This window comes from Equus quagga, chromosome 7, assembly GCF_021613505.1.
Source record: "Equus quagga isolate Etosha38 chromosome 7, UCLA_HA_Equagga_1.0, whole genome shotgun sequence".
Lineage (NCBI taxonomy): Eukaryota > Metazoa > Chordata > Mammalia > Perissodactyla > Equidae > Equus > Equus quagga.
In genome coordinates, this window is record NC_060273.1 from 23862276 (window position 1) to 23883406 (window position 21131).

The 21131-nt window shown below is 35.4% G+C and overlaps 1 protein-coding gene across 1 annotated transcript in view; it reads left to right on the forward strand.

Moving 5' to 3' along the window:
- VKORC1L1 (vitamin K epoxide reductase complex subunit 1 like 1) overlaps window positions 1-20223 on the forward strand; it is a 69514-nt gene extending 49291 nt beyond the window's left edge. Inside the window, exons 2-3 of the mRNA XM_046667140.1 lie at window positions 14830-14939; window positions 18724-20223. Of these exons, the coding sequence (XP_046523096.1) occupies window positions 14830-14939; window positions 18724-18950 (337 nt within the window). The 3' untranslated portion in view covers window positions 18951-20223. The remainder of the gene's footprint in view (window positions 1-14829; window positions 14940-18723) is intronic.
- The last annotated feature ends 908 nt before the right edge of the window (window positions 20224-21131 follow it).

Sequence of the window (21131 nt, forward strand, 5' to 3'; positions counted from 1 at the left end):
ATAGATGGTAACTAGACTTGTGGTGGTGATCACTTTGTAGCGTATACAGATGTCGAATTATAAAACTGTATACCTGAAACTTAGACAATAAAAAAAACCAAAGCAAAACAAAATATGAGTTATTAAGTCCAAGAAAAGCAATTTATACACAAAAGGAAATATAATCATAGTTAATTATAGGTATTTCTGATGTAACATGTTCCTGGGGAAACTCATTTTCTATGGAATTGAGCCTTAAAATACTAGGACTAGGAACTTATAGCTTAAAAGTGACTTAACTTACCTAATAAAAGAAAGCAGGAGTGGGGACAAGATTAAACTATAGTATCTAGGAATACTCACTTGTGATAAATCCATATAGAAACTCAAGGAGAAAAGTCGGGGCAGTTAATGATTTTGGAGAGAAGGGCTGTTGGATTAGGGGCACATGGAGGGGGCAGTAAAGTTCCATTTCTTGACCTACGTGGTAGTTAGGAGGGTGTTCAACTTATAATAACTTTTTAGAATACATTATTATATTTTATTTTTACTTTATATCTTTAATATATTATTAAATAATATATTAAAATTATAATTTAATATGGTATAATAATTCTATTTTTACAGGAGATATCAGGATAGTGGTTATCCCAGGGGAGGAGGAGTAACTGTAAGGGGAGCAGAAGGGAGTTTCGGAGGCACTACTATTGCTCTGTTTCTTGGTCTAGGTGCTGGTGTACAAGTATACTTCAACTTATGGAAATTTATTGAGTTTTATACACTTATGTGTACTTTTCTATATGTAAATGATGCTTCAATAGAAAGTATTTTAAAAAATACCAGGGCTTATGGGAAAACAGGATAGGGTGGACCACTCAAAACCTATGTGACTTTGTAACCAGATGATAAAGAGAAAGCAACAGTAAGCCTGATAAAAATACTAGCAGAGTTAAAACATACATTAAATTTTAAATAAATGATCTGGTCGTTGTAAGACCTTGGGGGTGGAGGGAAGAAATGTGAAGGAAGCTTGGATGGATGAGGGGATAAGGAAGGACTGAGGCACCTGAGTTATGGAGACAACAGTAAAACAAACAATGACTAGGGAGAAGCACGCACTAAGCAATTTCAAGAAAGCATGAGGCCAGACCACAGTGTGGACTCTATTTCCTGGGGGCTGCTGCGTCCAGACTTATTCATGTACTCTGCATTCAGCTACTTTTCTTCAGTGGTGCAAAACTGTAACATGCTAGGGAAAACTATGTCAACCTATAACTTTCTGTTGTGTTGATGTCATTCTCCTGTTTACTGATCACCTATGACTTGATTTGCTGTGCAGAAACTTGTATTATAACAGAACACACCATTCCTAGCTCAGTGTCAAACAATATAGCGTAAACAGGGTACACTAATTTAACTAAAAATTGTGATGTACCTAAACAGTGTGATATAATTGGGAGTTCAGGAAGTGGGGAGAGGGGAAGGTGAAAGAGTACTAAATCATAGTCTGTTTACCAAATAATGAATAGATTGTGGGAAAATGGTAAAGCATTTCTGTGAAAAGAAATTTGTAGGTAAATACCAAAAGAAACCACTTTAAAATGAGTTGAAAGTGCTTGCCTGTGAAGAGGGTGACTCAGAGACCAGAGGACTGCTATTTTTTATCCTAAGTTTCATAGTACTATCTGATTTTTTAAACTATGTATAACTTTAATAAAATTTAATATCAAGAAAACAAAAAACCTTACCAAATGAGTATACAAGTCTTCTACCAAGTTCATCAGAAATTTTTGTAGCAGTAATCACAACTATTTATGAAACATATTACCAGATCGCATGCTAAGGCCCATACATGTATTGTCCCACTTTCGTACACTTTTCAGGATGCAGTCCTCCTTTTTAGCAGTTAGGACTCTTTTGGGTTCTTGAGATAACTTGAAAAAAGAGACCTTTTGGCTTGAAAATTTTTAAAATTTTATTCTACATGTAGTGTCCGCAATGACCTGAGGCCATTTCCTGGCACAAGCTGGTCATTTCCACAAAAGAAACTGACAGAGATTTTATAAACCCAAACATTAACTGCTATGCTTCTATGATTTTTATGTCCATTGTTATTTAACTTTACCCTCTGGATCAATGTACATATTTATATGGTAATGTTTTTCCTCGGAAAAGTTGTTACTAAATTGATGAATGAAAGAAATATGGATTATTTTTTCATCTTTGCCCAGGACTACCTCCCTTCCATGAACCATGGTGTTTCACAACAATATGGCAGGAGAGGGTGTTCTAGCTCTTGTTCAAGGATGTCATCTCCTTTGATTTGCCTTGACATTGGATTTTACCTGAAACTTTTGTTCTCAAGTGGATTTGTTCCTATCAGAGGAATGGGTGAAAAATTATAAGAGCAGTTGCAATTAGTTGGAGTAACAGAAGAAAAAATATGTATGTGTATCAAACAAGCTTTTTATACCAAGAGGTGGAAGCAACCCAATGTCCATGGATGGAGGAATGGATAAACAAAACATAGTGTACATCCATAAACTGGAATGTTATTCAGCCTTCTATTAAAAAGGAGGGAAATCCTGTCAAATGCTGCATGTATGAACCTTGAAGGCAGTATGCCACAGACAGTCACAAAAAGACAAGTATTGTGTGACTCCACTTATGTGAGGTATCTGAAGTAGTCAGATTCATAGAAATAGAAAATGAAAAGGTGGTTGCCAGGGGCTGGTGGGAAGGAGAAAAGGGAAGTTATTGTTTAATGGGTAGAGAGTTTCAGTTTTGCAAGATGAAAAGTTCTGGAGATCTGGAATATATTTAACACTCCTGAACTGTACACTTAAAAATGGTTAAGATGGTAAATTTTATGTTATGTGTTTTTTACCACAATTTAAAAAGTTTAATCCAGGATGCAGCTTTGTTCAGGTAGGTAGATCTCAAAGAAGGAATCCAGAAGGGTCGATCCACAGATACTCAGTTCCTTCTTGTAAATTGATCACTCAAGTAAGTTTTTGCTACTAGCCTAGCAAGGAATAAGCGATGGGACAAGAGGTAAAAGGTATTGCTCAAATGGAGGTCTCTCCACGTGGAAATTTGAGGAATAGGGAGTAATTCCTGCAAACTTACTAGACAGACACACACACATAATTCAAATATCTGTGTGTATATATAGAGAGAAATTTAAAATTAGTGTTATTAAGGAGTAAATGTTGATATTGTTCAAATATAATGGTAAAAGCAAGATAATTGCATATATTGGTAACAAAAATTTAAATACCAAAGAAAAAAGTGATTTCTAAAATGTAAATAAAGCAAGTAAATAAAGGTAATCAGAAGTTTAAACTTGTAAATATATTTCTCTATTTAAATGTAAAGTCATGTTTGCAGTTTTCATTTCTAGTTATTAAAGAAAATATTTCAGGGACTGATGGTGGAAGTGTAAGTTGGTGTAACTTTTTTGCACAATGTTTTGCTCAGGAACACAATAGTTTTTAAGATGCTTATGCCACTAGATCATTTCTCTCTTTGTAGTTTATCCTATGGAAATAATGTAATATGCAGACAGACGTTTTGCACAATATGTTCATTGAATGCTTTATAATCATGAGAAGTAGAAACAGCCTAATATTCACCAACAAGGTAAGGTTAATTATAGTTGTTCAGTTAATTTATAGTATTTCTATAAAATATAAAATGTTATGTAACGTTTCAGATCAAATTTAAAAACGTTTTAACAAAGTGTACTGATGTTTGTGGAAGAAAAAAAGCTTTATGTAAATGCATGCTATTTCAAAACCCTTGAGCCTTGAAGAGAGAATTCCAGCTAGCAGAATGTCTTGTATGTACGTGTACTTATACTTTGATATTAAACTACTACATAATTATTCTTAACACAATTATTTCTCACAACGGTCCTATGAATTGGCTACCATAATCATCTCCATTTTACAAATAAGGGAATTGAGAGTCCAAGGTTAAGTGATTCACCCAGAGTCACACAGCCCGTTAATAGCAGAACAGGTTTGTCTGACTCCATAGCCCACGCTTCTAGCCCTGTGGTCTGTGTGTCTGTCAGGAAGCTAGCATGGTGGGTAGATTTTTCCTTTGTGTAAATTACATACTTAGAATTATTTTAAAGCTGCTATGAGATAATCTTATTTTTCTTGAAGATGCCAAACTTTTTGCTATATCCCATAGGCCCCTTCATACTGCCCTCAACCAACTCTGGAAGCCAACTGGATTTTTAAGTCTGTGGGTTGCAGCTTATATAGGTTTGTTTGTTGAAGTAAAATGTGCTTCCCAGAGTTTTATAACCATCAAACACGGTACAATTTAAAATGTTTGAATAGATTTATTATACCAATAGGCTATTAGGAAATGCTCATATAATCTAATATTAGAAAATTAATAGGCAAAATATATTTCCTTGACCAAGCTTGAATTAAGAGGGGAAAAAAAGAGAAACAAGAATCCAGTGGTCTTACATATATTTGTAAGCGAAAGAACATTTGTCAATGGTATGTGTAAGCAAGCACATCAACAAATTCTTCCTCAGAGTAAGGGAAATACCAGGGAAACTTTTATGGTGCTATTCACTTCCTCTCTTTACTAATTTTATATTCCTGAACGTTTTAGTTATGATATTAGGACCTAGGTAGATTTTCCATGAGGAAAGAGATTGTTTGCAGGAAAATTAAATTTGGTTGAGGGGGAAAGAGTTGAATTGGGAAGACATAAAAGTTCATTATTAATTAATTTAAATATGACTGATGAACTTTATATGGCATTCTTTTTTTTGCTGCTGTCATTATAAAAGTAAAATTTGGTCACTAAAGAAAATTTACAAAATACAACAAAGTAGAAGTCTAGGGGAAAAAGTACCCTTATTAAACTCTTCCCCAGAATTCAGAAACAATTTATATTTTAAAATTTGTGGTATTTATTTTCTTTTTAAAAATAATTTATCCTTTTTCTGATTACTTAGTTATACATGTTCTGTGTAGAAACATAGAAAAATACATAAAAGTTTAATAAGGAAAATAAAAATTACTTGTCATCCCACTACACAAATCTTTTTTTATTATTATTATTGAGGTGAAATTTGTTACAAAATTAACCATTTAAAAATTTTTTAGGGGCCGGCCCGGTGGCACAGCGGTTAAGTTTGCACGTTCTGCTTCGGTGGCCTGGGGTTCGCCAAACAAAAACAAAAATTTTTTAAATTTTTTCAAGTTTTATTGAAATATAACTGACATACATCATTGTGTAAGTTTAAGGTGGACAACATAATGGTTTGACTTACATATATTGTTAAATGATTACTGCAATAAATTAGCATCCATCATCTCATACAGATACAATAAAAAGAAAAAATTTTTTCCTTGTGATGAAAACTCTTAGGATTTACTCTCCCAACAACTTTCATATATATCATACAGCAGTGTTAGCTATAGTCTTCATGTTGTACATTACATCCCTGGTACTTACTTATCTTATAACTGGAAGTTTGTACCTTTTAACCACCTTCCAGTTCTCCCTGCCCCCAGCTCCACCTCTGGTAACCACAAATCTCATCTCTTTTTCTATGAGTTTGGTCGGTTTTTTTGGAGTTTTTTTTGTTTTTTTGTTTTTTTTTTTTGAGGAAGATTAGCCCTGAGCTAACTGCTGCCAATCCTCCTCTTTTCGCTGAGGAAGACTGGCCCTGAGCTAACATCCATGCCCATCTTCCTCTACTTTATATATGGGGCGCCTACCACAGCATGGCGTGCCAAGCGGTACCATGTCCGCACCCAGGATCTGAACCGGCGAACCCTGTGTTGCTGAAGTGGAATGTGCACACTTAGCCGCTGCGCCACCAGGCCAGCCCCTGGGTTTCTTTTAGATTCCAGATATGTGAGATCATACAGTATTCGTCTTTCTCTGTGTGACTTACTTCACATAGCATACTGCCCTCAAAGTCCATCCATGTTGTTGCAAATGGCAGGATTTCCTCATTTTTTATGACTGAATAATATTCCTTTGTATATATGTACCACAACTTCTTTATCCATTCATCCATCATGGACACTTAGGTTGTTTCCATGTCTTCATTGTTCTAAATGCTGCTGCTATGAACATGGGGGTGCAGATATCTTTTCGAGTTAGGGTTTTCTTTTGCTTTGGATATAATCCCAGAAGTTGAATTGCTGGATCATATGGTAATTATATTTTTAATTTTTTTGAGGAACCTCCCTACTGTTTTCCATAGTGGCTGCACCAGTTTACCATCCTACCAGCAGTACACAAGGGTTCCCTTTTCTCCATGTCCTAACTAGCATTTGTTATCTCTTGTATTTTTGATGATAACAATTCTAACTGTGAAGTGATATCTCATTGTGGTTTTGATTTGTATTTCCCTTTTGACTAGTGATGTTGAGCATCTTTTCATGTACATGTTGGCTATTTGTATATTTTCTTTGGAAAATGCCTATTCAGGTCTTTTGCCCATTTTTTAATTGGATTATTTGGAGGATTTTTTTGCTATTGAGTTGAGTTCTTTATATATTTTGGATATGAACCCCTTATCAGACATACAGTTTGCAAATTTTTTTTTTTATTCTGTAGGTTGTCTTTTCACTTTGTTGATTGTATCCTTTGCTGTTCAGAAGCTTTTTAGTTTGATGCAGTCCACTTGTTTATTTTTTATTTTGTTGCTTGTGCTTTAGGTGTCATATCCAAAACATCATTGTCAAAACCCATGTCCAGGAACTTTTTTCCTATGTTTTCTTCTAGGAGTTTCATGGTTTCAGGTCTTACACTTAAGTCTTTAATCCATTTAGAGTTAATTTTTATGAGTGGTGTAAGATAGGGGTCTAGTTTCATTCTTTCACATGTAAATATCCAGTTTTCCTAGCACCATTTATTGAAGAGTCTGTCTTTTCTCTATTGAATATTCTTGGCTCCCTTATCAAATATTAGTTAACCGTTTATGCTTGGGTTTATTTCTGGGCTCTGAATTCTGTTCCATTGATCTGTTTACCAATACCATATTGTTTTGATTACTATAGCTTTATAGTACAGCTTGAATCGGGAAGTATGATGTCTCCCACTTTGTTCTACTTTCTCAGGATTGCTTTTGCTATTCAGGGTCTTTTGTGGTTCCATATAAATTTTAGGATTCTTTTTTCTACTTCTGTAAAAAATACCATTGGAATGTTGATATGGATTGCATTGAATCTATAGGTCACTTTTGGTAATATTGACATTTTCACAATATTAATTATTCCAATCCATGAACACAGGATACCTTTCCATTTATTTGTGTCTTTGATTTCTTTAATCAGTGTCTTGTAGTTTTCAGAGTAGAGATCTTTTACCTCCTTGGTTAAGTTTATTCCTAAATATTTTATTGTTTTTGGTGCTATTGGAAGTGGGATCATTTTCTTTATTTCTTTTTCAGATAATTTATTGTTAGTATTTAGAAACACTACTGATTTTTGTATTTTAATTTTGTGTCCTGCAGCTTTACTGAAATCATTGATTAGCTCTAACAGTTTTTTGCTGGAGTCTTTAGGATTTTCTATATATAAAATCACGTCACCTGCAAAGAGAGAGTTTTATATCTTCCTGTCCAAATCTGATACCTTATATTTCTTTTTCTTGCCTGATTGCTCTTGCAAGGATTTCCAGTACTGTGTTGAATAGGAGTGATGAGAGTGGGTACCTTTGTCTTGTTCCTAATCTTAGAAGAAAAGCTTTCAACCTTTACCATTGAGTAAAATGTTAGCTGTGGGCTTATCATATATGGCCTTTATTATGTTGAGGTACATTTCTTCTATACCTAATGTGTTAAAGAGTTTTCATCATGAACAGATCTTGAATTTTGTCAACTGCTTTTTCTGCATCTATTGAGATTACATGATTTTTTTTCTTTCATTCTGTTAATGTGATGTATCTCATTGGTTAATTTGCATATGTTGAACCATCCTTGCAGCCCAGGGATAAATCCCACTTGATCATAGTGAATGATCCTTTTAATGTGCTGCTGAATTTGGTTTGGTAGTATTTTATTGACAATTTTTGCATCTTTATTCATCAAGGATATTGACCTGTAGTTTTCTTTTTTGGTAGTGTTCTTTTCTGGCTTTGGTATCAGAATAATGCTGGCCTCATAAAATGAGTTTGGGAGTATTCCTTCCTCTAATTTTTTGAAAGAGTTTGAGAAGGATTGGTGCATAATTAACCATTTTAAAGTGTACATTCAGTGGCATTTAGTACACTTGCGATGTGTACAACCATCACCTCTACCTAGTTCCAAGACGTTGTCTTTATCCCCAAAGAGATACCCTACCCATTAAGCAGTCACTCCTCACTGCCCCCTCCCCAGCCCCTGCCAACCACTAATCTTTCTGTTTCTATGGATTTGCCTGTTCTGGAACTCTCATAAACAGAATCATAAAATGTGTATCCTCTTGTGTCTGGTTTCTTTCACTTGGCATAATGGTTTCAAGGTTTATCCATATTGTAGCATAGATCAGTACTTCATTCCTTTTATGGCTGAATAATACTCCATTGTATGGATATATACCATGTTTTGTTTATCCATTCATCAGTTGATGGGTATTGAATTGTTTCCATGTTTTGGCTGTTATGTATAGTGCTGCTATGAACAAGTACTTGTACTTGCTTGAATACCTGTTCTCAAATCTTTTAAGTATATACCTATGAGTGGAATTGCTGGGGTCATAGGTTAATTCTATGTTTAACTTTTTGAGGAACCACCAAATTGTTTTCCACAGTAGCTGCATCATTTTACCCACCAGCAATGTGCAAGGGTTCCAGTATCTCCACATCCTCACCAACATTTCTTTTGCTTCCTTTTTCAAATAGTATAGCCATGGAATCTTTTTAAAATGTAATTTAGTAGAAGGTATACTATTTATTTATTTGAGGTTTATTGACATATTTGTTTCGGGTGTACAATGTAATGATTCGGTATTTGTATGTATTGCAAAATGACCCCCACAATAAGTCCAGTTAACATCTGTCACTGTAAATAGTTAGGAAAAATTTTTTTCTTATGAGAACTTTCAAGATACACTCTCTTAGCTACTTTCAAATATGTAATACAGTATTACTAACTATAGTCACAATGCTGTACATTACATCCCTATGAGTTACTCACTTTATAACTGGAAATTTGTGCCTTCACTGATTTCACCCACCCCCACCTCAGGCACCACCAATCTGTTCTCTATATCCGTGAGCTCAATTTTTTGTTGTTGTTGTTGTTGTTTTAGATCCCACATATATATGACATCATGTGGTATTTATCTGTTTCTGTCTGACTTATTTCACTTAGCATAATGCCCTCGAGATTCATCCATATTGTCACAAATGGCCAGATTCATTCTTTTTTATGGCTGAATAATATTCCATTGTATATATACCACATTTTCCTTATCCTTTCAGCCATTGATGGACACTTAGATTGTTTCCGTGTCTTCGCTATTGTAAGTAATGCTGCAGTGCACATGGGGGTGCATATAACTTTTTGAATTAGTGTTTTCATTTTCTTCAGGTAAATACCCACAAGTGGAATTGCTGGATCATATAGTAGTTCTACTTTTAATTTTTTGAGGAATTTTTTGTTTTCCATATTGACTGCATCAGTTTACATTCCCACCAGAAACAAGGATTCCCTTTTCTCCCCATCTTTGCCAACACTCCTTATTTCTTGTCTTTTGATAACAGCCATTCTGGCAGGTGTGAGGTGATATCTCATTGTGGTTTGATGTGCATTTTCCTGATGACTAGTGATGTTGAGCACCTTTTCATGAACCTGTTGGCCATCTGTATGTCTTATTTGGAAAAATATCTATTCAGATCCTCTGCCCTTTTTTTTTTTTTGAGGAGATTAGCTCTAACATCTCTTGCCAATCTTCCTTTTTGCTGAGGACACCTGCCACAGCATGGCTTGAGAAGCAGTGTGTATGTCCACACCTGGGATCTGAACCGGCGAACCCCAGGTAGCCAAAGTGGAGCACATGAACGTAACCACTATGCTACCGGGCTTGCCCTCCTCTGCCCATTTTTTAATCAGATTATTTTTTTCACTATTGAGTTGTATGTGTTCTTTATATATTTTAGATATTGACCCCTTATCCAGATATATGATTTGCAATATTTTCTCTCATTCAGTAGGTTGTCTTTTATTTTGTTGATGTTTTCCTTTGCTGCGAAGCAGCTTTTTGGTTTGATTTAGTTCCACTTGTTTATTTTTGCTTTTGTTGCCTTTGCTTTTGTGTTGTCAAATCCAAAAAATTGTCGCCAAGGCCAATGTCAAGGAGCTTACCACCTCTTTTCTTCCAGGAGTTTTATGGTTTCACGTATTACATTCAAGTATTTAATCCATTTTGAGTTTATTTTTGTGTATGGTGTAAGATAGTGGCATAGTTTCTTTCTTTTGCACATGGCTGCCCAGTTTTCCCAACACCATTTATTAAAGAGACTTTCCTTTCCCCATTGTATATTCTTGGCTCCTTTGTTGTAAATTAGTTGACCATATATGGGTGGTTTTATTTCTGGACTCTCTATTCTGTTCCATTGATCTGTGTGTCTGTTTTTATGCCAATACCATACTGTTTTGATTACTCTAGCTTTGTAGTATAGTTTAAAATCAGGGAACATGATGCCTCCAGTTTTGTTCTTTCTCAAGATTGTTTTAGCTATTCAGGGTCTTTTGTGGTTCCATACAAATTTTAGGATTGTTTGTTCTATGTCTATTTAATTATTTTTTAAGTTCTCCTTACTTAATCCCACCCCAGTGTTAAAAATTTGTCTGAACTGTGATTTTTTTTTTGAAAGTGGTCGAATTTAGGGAGTTACTGTATTAGAAATTAAAAATGGAGAAATTATTTAAATATGTATTCACTCATTTAAAAATGACAATAAACCCATTAGATATTAAAATATTTTTATGAAAAATGCTTTTCCCAAACCCACACACACAAAATAATGAAAAGACTGGCATTGTTTGTCTTGTTGCAGATCTCTTTAGTGTGTGCCGTAACAGAAGACTGTTGAATTCTCACATCAGCTCCTGCATTCGATCTTGCAGTGTCACACATCATGCATGTAGCCTTTGGGAGACTCCTCTATGCACTTATGAGTGAATGAGAGTGAAGGACGCAAATAATGTCTTAGATTTATCCTCAGGGACCTAGGAGACCGAAACTGGAGAGCTATTGGTTTTAAGATTTGTCATTTCTGGCACAATTAGGAGTATTTAGAAACCTTTTAACAATTTCTCATTTATACCTTAGGGAAGTGATGTTGATTGTTTATGCACCCAAATATAAAATATTCAAGGGATATTTGGGTCAAAAATAAACTTTTTTTTTTTAGAAACAAAGACTAAAGAAAAATTCTCTTTTGCATAATCATTTCATTGATGTTACTATACTGAAGCAAAATGAACATCTGTATAAGTGTCTATTACTTTAAGAAAACATTTCTTCTTGCTCAGTTGGTTAATATTTCACCCTATTCCATAAATTACTTGGGGCAGCTCTGGAGATAAGTATAATAGAATTTTGAATATAGAGGGGACAAAGAGAAAGTGGTTACAAACTAAGATAAAGCTAGGAATAAAGTTAGCACATAAAATATATTTCATATAGCTCTGTGTAACTTTTAGAAGTGGGGGAAAACTACAGTATTTTCAAATGTTCCAACTTGAAAAAAAGATTCACTAAAAGGTTTTAAATTACTCATACCACCTTTAGCAATTTTAAGTACAGTGTCATTCATGAAAGTCTGCTCTTGTTCACCTTTCCAAGGAAAATAATCTTATGTAGTCCCAGGCTACTTGGTTGGGAGTTGACTAGCTAACAGTTATTACATCAACTTTATCAAAGTTTATTGAACTTTATTAATTGTATTTATCAAGGAATTAAGCGATTACTCTGTTGGGTTGAAAATGCTGGAATGGTAATTGCATTTGATAAGGTAATGTGGCCTAAAGGAAAGAGCACAGCACTCTGATCCAGGGGACCAGAGATTTAACTTTGGTTCTGAGGCTGGATTCCTACAAGTCTGGCCGGTCGTGTATTTCTTCCCCAGGGGTGGAGAGGTATGTGGATTGAGGGGAACGGACTAACAGAGTTTAACTTGGGAGATGGAAGCACTGTATACAGTGTTGGGGTGGGTTTTTTTGGTGTTTGTTTATGAAACGTACTTAAATGCTTGTTCCTTACTATTGTTATTTCAGAATTACTATACCAGGATTAGTATATCAGGATTACAGTTAGTATACGAGGATTACTTGGGTGTGTGCATTTGTCAAAATTATACAGTTAAAATTTATGCATTTAATGTATGCAAATTTTACCTTAAAAAAACTAAAAATAATCATTGAGTGGTGAGTGGGTAGAGGTGGAGATGAAACAAGAAAGGCACAATTTTCGAAGCTGGGTGATGGGTACATGAGGTTATTACACTGTTCTGTTCCCTTTGTGTATATACATTTGAAGCTTTCCATAACAAAATGTTGGTTTTTTTCTAAAAGCAACATTCTGGCCCACCCTATTATAAAGTCGGAAGATAATACTTAGAATTCATAAATCAAGAACTAGTAATGTCAGAGTATTATTTAGAAATGTGGGAGTAAATAGAGAAACTGGTTAGAAGGCATCAGTGTTTGCCTCTGGGGATGCAAACTGATTGTGGAGAGGGCTGAAGTAGGCACTCTCTCTCTTTTGTTTTATAAGACTTTCTGTGTTACTTGATTTTAAACCTTAATGCATGTATTATTTTGATAAAATGATGTATTCATTCTGTGGACTACTGCTTTGTTTTCAAGGAAAATAGCTACATGATCCTATGCGAGTAACTAGGCATAGGCCAGTGCTTAGAAGACATAAAAATTCTGTTTACCCATGATAATTTTGGCAGTATGTCCAATTATTTCCATTGCCAAAAGTGGTGATTTACATTTGAATTTCTATTTCATATGAGCAGGGCTAAGACGTTTGATTACATATAGTTTCTCCCTTCTGTACTCTTGCCCTCCTGCAGTATGTTCTTTACACAAAAGTTGACTGATCATAAATAAGCTTATATTACTCTCCTATTTAAAAGCCACCGAATGTCTTCCAATTGCAGTTAGGATAAAATTCAAACTCTTCCTCATGGCCTACAACAAGGCCATAAATAATGTAAATGATTGGACTTGTGCCTCATTCTCATCAGTCTCCCCTCATCACTGTGTCAGCCTTGACGGCTGCCTTTTGCTAGCTTAGAGCTCATTCCTGCCTCAAGACCTTTGTACTTGCCATTCCTCATGAGACTTATTGCTTTTCATCTTCAGGATTTAATTCCTGAAAAAGGCCTTCCCTGACCATCTAGCTAGAGTAGCTCCCTCCACCGCTTCTCCATCTAGAGCGGGGCTGCTGAGTGTGGTCCTCAGACCAGAAGCATGAGCATCACCCCTGGAGCATTTTGTTTAGTTTTGCTTGCAAATGCAGAGTCTTAAGTTCCACCACAGACCTGCTGCAGTAAAATCTGCATCTTAATAAAATGATTGTATGCACTTTTAAATGTTGAGAAGCTCTGGTGTAGAATAACCTCTCCCCTCAATTTTCCTGTGTATCTGTTAATAGGCTCGTCCATTTCTAAAGGTAACTTAGTCATTTGTTCACCTTTTCATTCTCCCTGTATGGAATATGAGCTCCACAGGGACAACACCTTGTCTGACTTGTTCACTCCTGGACCCCAGGACCTGACCCATACGCGCACCTAGAACATGCTCAAGAAGTATTTGTTGTGTAAAAGAATACATGAAAATGATGGAGATTGTTTTGTGTTCCTTGAAATATATAACTACAATAAAAATCTTCATGGCTCTCACTTGCTTATAAAATTAGGGTTATTCTTGTCTCCCAACATCATCATTATGAAGAGGTTTCACTCTATTTCTTGGACACTGAGTTCTATTAAAGTAGTGTGACTAGTAAACACTTAATGGTCCTTGTTTTCAGGTAGTTTGTCTTCAGAACCAAAATCTACATTTCATCGAATGCCTCACTAAAGACTTAAAATCCTGACTGTTTGTTTTCTTTTTGGTGTTTTAAAAGCACTCTTATTCAGAGTTAAAGTTATCTCCTAAGGTTTTTATCCTAAGGAAATTTTAGTTTGATACTTGTATCAAATTTTATTATATCAGAATTTAATAATCATTTTAAAAATAAGAAAAGATTCTGAAAATGTTAAATCAATACAAAATTTGAAGTTAAACTGCAAATAAAAACTGATGGGGCAAACAATGTATCAATTTTTTACTCTTGAGATAGGATCATAGTAAGGACCTGTAACTTCTGATATTCTACGTTTAAAGGTGTTCCCAGGATATGATTCCTAACGCACATCCTGGTGACATTTTCAGAAAGCACCATTTCAGTCTACATACTTTAAATGAAGAAATAGGACAGCTTACATCAGTGGCTTTCAGCTGGGGTGAATTTGCCCCCAGAGAGGGTGCTACTAGCATCTAGTGGGTAGAGGCCAAGGATACTGCTAAGGACCCTGTAATGCACTGAACAGTCCCCGACCACAAAGAATTGCTTAGTCCAGAATGCCAGTGGCGCTGCTGCTGAGACACCCTGGCTTAGACTGAGAGAGCCCTTCCTCTGCAAATACTAACGCCATCAGAAAAAGAATGCTTTGTTCTACCTTTGGGAAAAGAGACTACATGGAAATTGGCAGCTTAGAGATTGAGATGGGTATATTGGCATGACATTCTCAGATAACTTTACATTTTGAAAATAGGAAAGCTCAAATATAGGGTTACTGGTTTTCCTTATTTTACAGATGGGGTCGAGGATTTGGTCTTTTGGGTTCCATTTTTGGAAAGGATGGTGTATTAAACCAGCCAAACAGTGTCTTTGGACTTATATTTTATATACTACAGTTATTACTTGGTAAGTATTTATACAGCAATATAAAAATAAGTTTGTTTTGTTATTTTCCATTTAGTACTTTGGGTCTTTGCCCCAAAGTGTGTCTTTATATTAAATAAAAGCATATGTTAATGACAGAACCACTAGTTTGTAGCACATTTTTTGTGTTGTAAAAACTTGGTTCACTAAGATTTTGAAAATACTAATGCTGAGCTTGGTATCTGTTGGTGTTTAATCAGAGATAGCACCATCCCATGATGTCCAGAAAAACAGTCCCACTCAGGCAGATTATTATTCCAAACAGTCTTGCCTGGAAAACTTTTTCCTTATTATTTTGTATGCACTGTAGCTATTTTAAAATATTATGCATTGAGTAAACATTAATGGTAAATGATATTCATAATTCCATTTCCTGTACATGTCCACTATTTCCATTGTCTTCTGCTTTTTTCACTTAATTTTATGTGAACTGTTGTCTATCTTGTTTTGTTATTATTGACATCAAGGTTTCAAATTTCCTATGTTCTAAATAACACTGCGGTGATCAACTTTGTTTAAAAAGTCCCCCTTAGAGGGGGTGGGGGGAGGGCACAGAGGGGGAAGTGGTGTACCCACAACATGACTAACAAAAATGTACAACTGAAATCTCACAAGATTGTAATCTATCATAACATTAATAAAAAAAAAATAAAAACTAAAAAAAAAAAAAAGTCCCCCTTAGACACACCCATCCCTCTTTGAATTATTTCTGCAAAATAAATTTCCAAATATGGGCTGAATGAGTCAAAAAACATAGTTATATGGATTTTAATAGGTATTACCAAACTGCTTTTCCCTCAGTTGTCATGTTTCCTTGAAGCTTCATCCATCCTCATTTTTAAAAAGTGTTTTCTGTAAAATTTCTAATTCAATAGTTAGATATTAGTAGCCGTTATTTTAATTTTACTGTATTTTAATTTCTTTTTATTGCCAATTTACTTATTGGGATCTTGATAATAGTCCATTTTCATATTGGTTACAAACATTTTACCCATTCTTTATCCCTTTCTATGTTAGTTTTGTGAATTTTGAGTGTACAAAAGTTTTTATAATTTTAGAGTTAAATCCCTCCATTTTTGCCCTTGCATTCAATTGTTAATATTTTACCCTATTATCTGCCAGCTCTTCCGTGCTCTCTTGTCTAGCTGAAGTTGATTTGTCATGAGGTAAATTGTGAATCTAAATTTATCTCAGTATCCTATCAAGTTTGTCCAATTCCATATCTATATATTCTGCAGAAATACAAAAATATACACAAGGATATTCATACCAGTACAGTTCAGAATTGCAAAAAATTGGAAGTAGCTTATCAAGACATAATGGTTGACCAAATTAGGTTACATCCATACTAGAGAGCACTGTGTAGCTATTACAGGAAAATGTAGGTCTACATGTATATCCTGGAAAGGGCAAGACATAGCTTAGTGAAAGCAGCAAATTGTGGGCACTAGGCACAGGCCGACTAATGTTTATATATGTGCATAGAATGCACAGAAAACGATCTGGTGCTCGGGGGCCAGGGGTGAGACTTGAACTTTTTGTTCCATTTGTTTTGTTTGGATTTCTAAAGAAGAATATAAAGTATAAGCCCAAATTAAAATAGCCTAAGAAACACTTTTGACTCTTAATTTTTAGAGATAGAGGTGGAACAAGTTTCTATTTATAATATTTGATTTGTTAATTTCATCATTACACATTTTAAATCAGATGTATTTTTTCTATTAACATTTTATGCATTCACATGCATTTTTAATGTCAGTGTCTACCATTGGAGGCACATTTGAACTTATCTAACAGAGTTTTCCAGCTCATATCATCTTCACTCCCTTCTAAGTTGTTTGAGAATACAGCATTTTTACTTTTAATTTTTCCATAGATAATACATTCACGTGGTCCAAAGGTAAAAAAATGTAAAATGCTATACAGTGAAGTCTGTTTCACCCTTGTCCCCACTGCCTCTCATACCCAACTGAGAGCTTGTTGTTGTAGAGTTTCTTTAGGCATATACAAGAAAATACAAATATATAATCTTAATTTGCCTCATTTTTTAAATTATAAAAGGCAGATGCTATACACTCTGTTCTACTACTTACTTTTCTTCTTTTTTTTTTTTACTTAAGTGATATATCTTGGTGATCTTTCCATACCAGTACATGAAGTGTCTTCATTCTTTTTAACAGCTGCAAAATATTCCATTGCTTGGTTGTACTATCATTTATTTAGAATTATTGCACATTTTAAATTCCATTGGGAATTTTATCCCAAGCTACCAGTCACACTACATTAAGACTGGTTTAGTGTAACAGTATTTAACTAACAGCCAGTGTTTATCAAGCATTCTAAGTGCTTCATACCTATTAGCTCCTTTAACATGCAGTCTTAGGAGGGAGAAATTATTATTATCCCAGTTTTACAGTTAAGGAAAAGACTGGCACAGAGAAAAATAACTTGTCCATATCGTTTTGAAACTAACATTCTTACACAGAATTTAAGGTGACAGCATTAATTTTTGAGGTTTTGATGTTTAGCATAGGTAAAGTCAGCACACTTTTTTAGGAAAGGACCGGGTAGAAAATAATGTAGGCTTTGCTGGCTGTCACAACTACTCAACTCTACCATTTAGTGCGAAAGCAGCCACAGACATTACATAAATGAATGAACGTGGCTGGGTTCCAGTATATCTTTATTTACGAAAGCAAGTGGCCACTCAGATTTGCAAGTCCCTAGCATAAGTAGTCCAACAGCATTTCAGTCTTGAAAAGCCTTGTTAAAGCATCATACTGTAGTACTGACTGGTCCTGTGGGCAAGTCGGGCTCCTGTGGCTAGGCTGCAACCCACAGGCAACTTCTCATTCAGCAGGCTCCTTAACCTCTTCAAACCTACTACCACCTATTCTTATTTTTTCCTGATTCTGTTATCCTTATCCATTAGTTGTTGGGTGGGAAGGTAGTATAATATGTTCTGCTGTCTCCTCTGTTCTTGAAAATAAATGCACATGTTCTCAATACTGTTGGCTACAGGAGATTACAAAACAATATGTGTGAAGAGGTCGGATAGCATCAAGAGTTCAGGCAAGTTTTTTGTCTTGAGAGCCCAAGCTTAGCACACATAACTGCCTTTTTTCTTGATCTGGTTTGACCCACATGTGGCCAACTGGCCAAATGTGGTTTCCCTTATGCTCTAGGGTGAGCTCTTTCTGAATTGTTTATCATGATCTTTTTTTTCCTTCTTCAGCAGCATATTGGTGTAATCATCTCCCATTATGGATTTTTGATAAATTTGATCTAAATGTAGGAAAACAAAAAACTGTCCACAGAGAGGGAACCTATATGAAAAGGCCAAGGGAGGTTCTCACCAAATGTGTCCTGGCTTGGAAGAGAAAGTTGTGTTCCTCACATTCCTTTATTCATTAGGAGAGGTGGGGCTGTCGATTTTAGAAATCAGCTTCATTGTATAATGTGTTTGCAAGATTGTATATTTTCTTTGCGGGCCTTAACTGAAGCTAGTTTATGAAATAAGTAGTATTTCATCTAGAATATTGACAAGTCAAAAATATTGCAGCTATAAACTGGTATCCTGTGTGCACAGTCAACCTGCGTAATCTTAACAAAACAGACCAGTAGTTTTTTTCCTCAAGTTTCCTAGTGTTTTGTATTAAGATCAGTATTCTAACACTGCAGCAAATCACAAAATGTTATCCGTTTAACTCAGAAACTCTCTCTCTAGTGTTAAGGTCCGATTGAACTGAGTGTCTTTCTCTTGCAGGCATGACAGCAAGTGCAGTCGCAGCTTTAATCCTCATGACGTCCTCCATCGTGTCTGTCATCGGGTCTTTGTACCTGGCCTACATTCTGTACTTTGTGCTGAAGGAGTTTTGCATCATCTGCGTCATCACTTACATGCTGAACTTCATTCTTCTTATCATCAACTACAAACGACTAGTTTACTTAAATGAGGCCTGGAAACGGCAACTGCAGCCCAAGCAGGACTGACAGCCTGACGAACTCTTAACTGACAGTTTGAAGTCCCTTTTTCCATTAAGTTTATTTTGCAGAAGTTTTTTTTTATTCTTCACAACAGACACTTTCCCTAAGAATCTTAAACTGATTTTTAAAAATCTTGTAAATTAGAAGGGCCCTAGCTATTTTCTGTGTCAGTCTTCATTTTAAATATGAATACAAAAAAAAGGATATGACGAGCCAATTAAAGACAAGCTTTAACTTTACTTTGAAGATGTTTCTGAAATAATAAAATGTAGCCCTAGCCCCCTTCCCTCAATTGTAAAGTGAGCAACCATTGCTAGTAATTCTCTAATGTGTATAAATTCAATTTCAGGTATAACAAATGTGATCATGACATGAAAATATTTTAGAATAGATATTGTATTAAATATTGCCATGTTTACACTATGTAATATGTTTTTAGCCAATGGATTTAAACATATAGACTCAACTAGAATCTGTTTATGTGATATTTGTAAATAAAGGTAGAAATATTGGACCCATCCCTGCAGAACTTACTGTATAGATTAGCTGAAGTGTAGCCTTGAAGAACTGTCAGCTCAACACTGACTGAAGAAATAGTGAAAATAGTGACTCCATACAGAGCATCTTGTGAAAAGTACTGACAGCTGTGGGTCCAGCATTGAAGGCAAAAGTAGTAGGATGGTTGGTTCCCTTTCATCTCCTTCCTCTGAAAGGAAGAAACTAAGTTTGGACATTCAAGTCAAGCTTGTGTCTAGTCATAAAATTGGATCAATTAGAACCTTACAGAATGAGTCATGTGAACAGACCTTCAAGTCCAAGGCCTTCAGGACACTAAAGATGGGAAAAGGGTAGATTTCTTTGGACAAAAGCTGGAAATATTAATATGGTGTTTTTAGGTAAAGTCTCCTACAACAGTTGAATTTTCACGCAGATATTTTTCCTTAAACATTGGTGCCAGTCAACCCAACAGTATTATGACTTTCCAATACCCAGTGTACGCCCAGTCACTCCAGAGTAGGATGCTCTTGGGTAGCTCCATAGTGTTTTCCCTGTTTCTTTCTGCACTAACTAATCGGATGTCTAGTTTAATTGTTTGAGTCACATATTGGATTTGTAAACTTTAGGGCTGACACACTGCTCAGTTTGCTTCATCAGGAGGAGTACTATAGGTGGAAATATCTGAACGTGAAATACAGTAATGGCATCACTCCTCTTTCTAATAACTGCACAAATGCAGAATTTTTAAAAGTGGTTTGAATAAACTGAAATGAAATTGTGACAGTATGTTTCTTTGGTCACCATCTTATATCAGAATGTTAAAAGTGCCTTCTGTCTTAAATTGCAAACCAAATATTTTGTGTGTTGAACTTGGGCAGAAGTGTCCTTCCTTCCTTTCTTACCCTGAAGTAGAAACTTACATTCTATCGGAAAGGTTCTGCATGGCCATTTTATTCCCTAGATTGAGAAGTGGTAGCAGTGTTTGCTTCCACTTGGATTAATCAGTCTGTTGAAAGCAGACCGGTACCTTTTGAGTGCTTTATTTGCCTTCTTTGTGAAGGTAAGGGACAGGTTCTGCTCTGTAAGCCGTAAGGCGCACAGTCAGCGACTGTTCAGCAGTTTCCAACTAACTGTCATAATTGACGCCCAAGGCAAGTGTAAAATCTGAATTGTAATGAACTCTTAACCAGTTTTAACCAGTTTTGTAAAAGATAGCTTAATTCAGACTTCACCAAGGTTTATGTTTTCCCATGAATGTGAATATTTCAATGCCTGTATTATTATGTATGTATTGTTCTTGTTTCTAAAGTTAAAAGAATAGAAAGCATTGATTGGATGTCTGGTGTTGATGGAGAAACAAGTCCTAATGTTGAAGAAGTGTACAACGAGAGCATCTTGTAGCAGTGCTTCCACTTCTACCGAGCGGTTTACTGGTTCTTTTTTCTCAGCTAGAATAGAAATGGCTTAATAGTTAAGACTTATGTAGTATACACAACACTGGTTGTGCTAAACAAGTTCCTCGTGTCCCAATTTAAAATGGTCTTTCATCATATTTTGTATCAATCAGCAGAGTATAGTTAAAGCTTGTCTTGGTGTTGCATTCTTGCAAATGTCTTCAACTCTTACATGAGAAAACGTAAAAATGTTCAGCCAGACCCTTCAAGTTTTTCGTTTGCTTTCCTAAGCCTT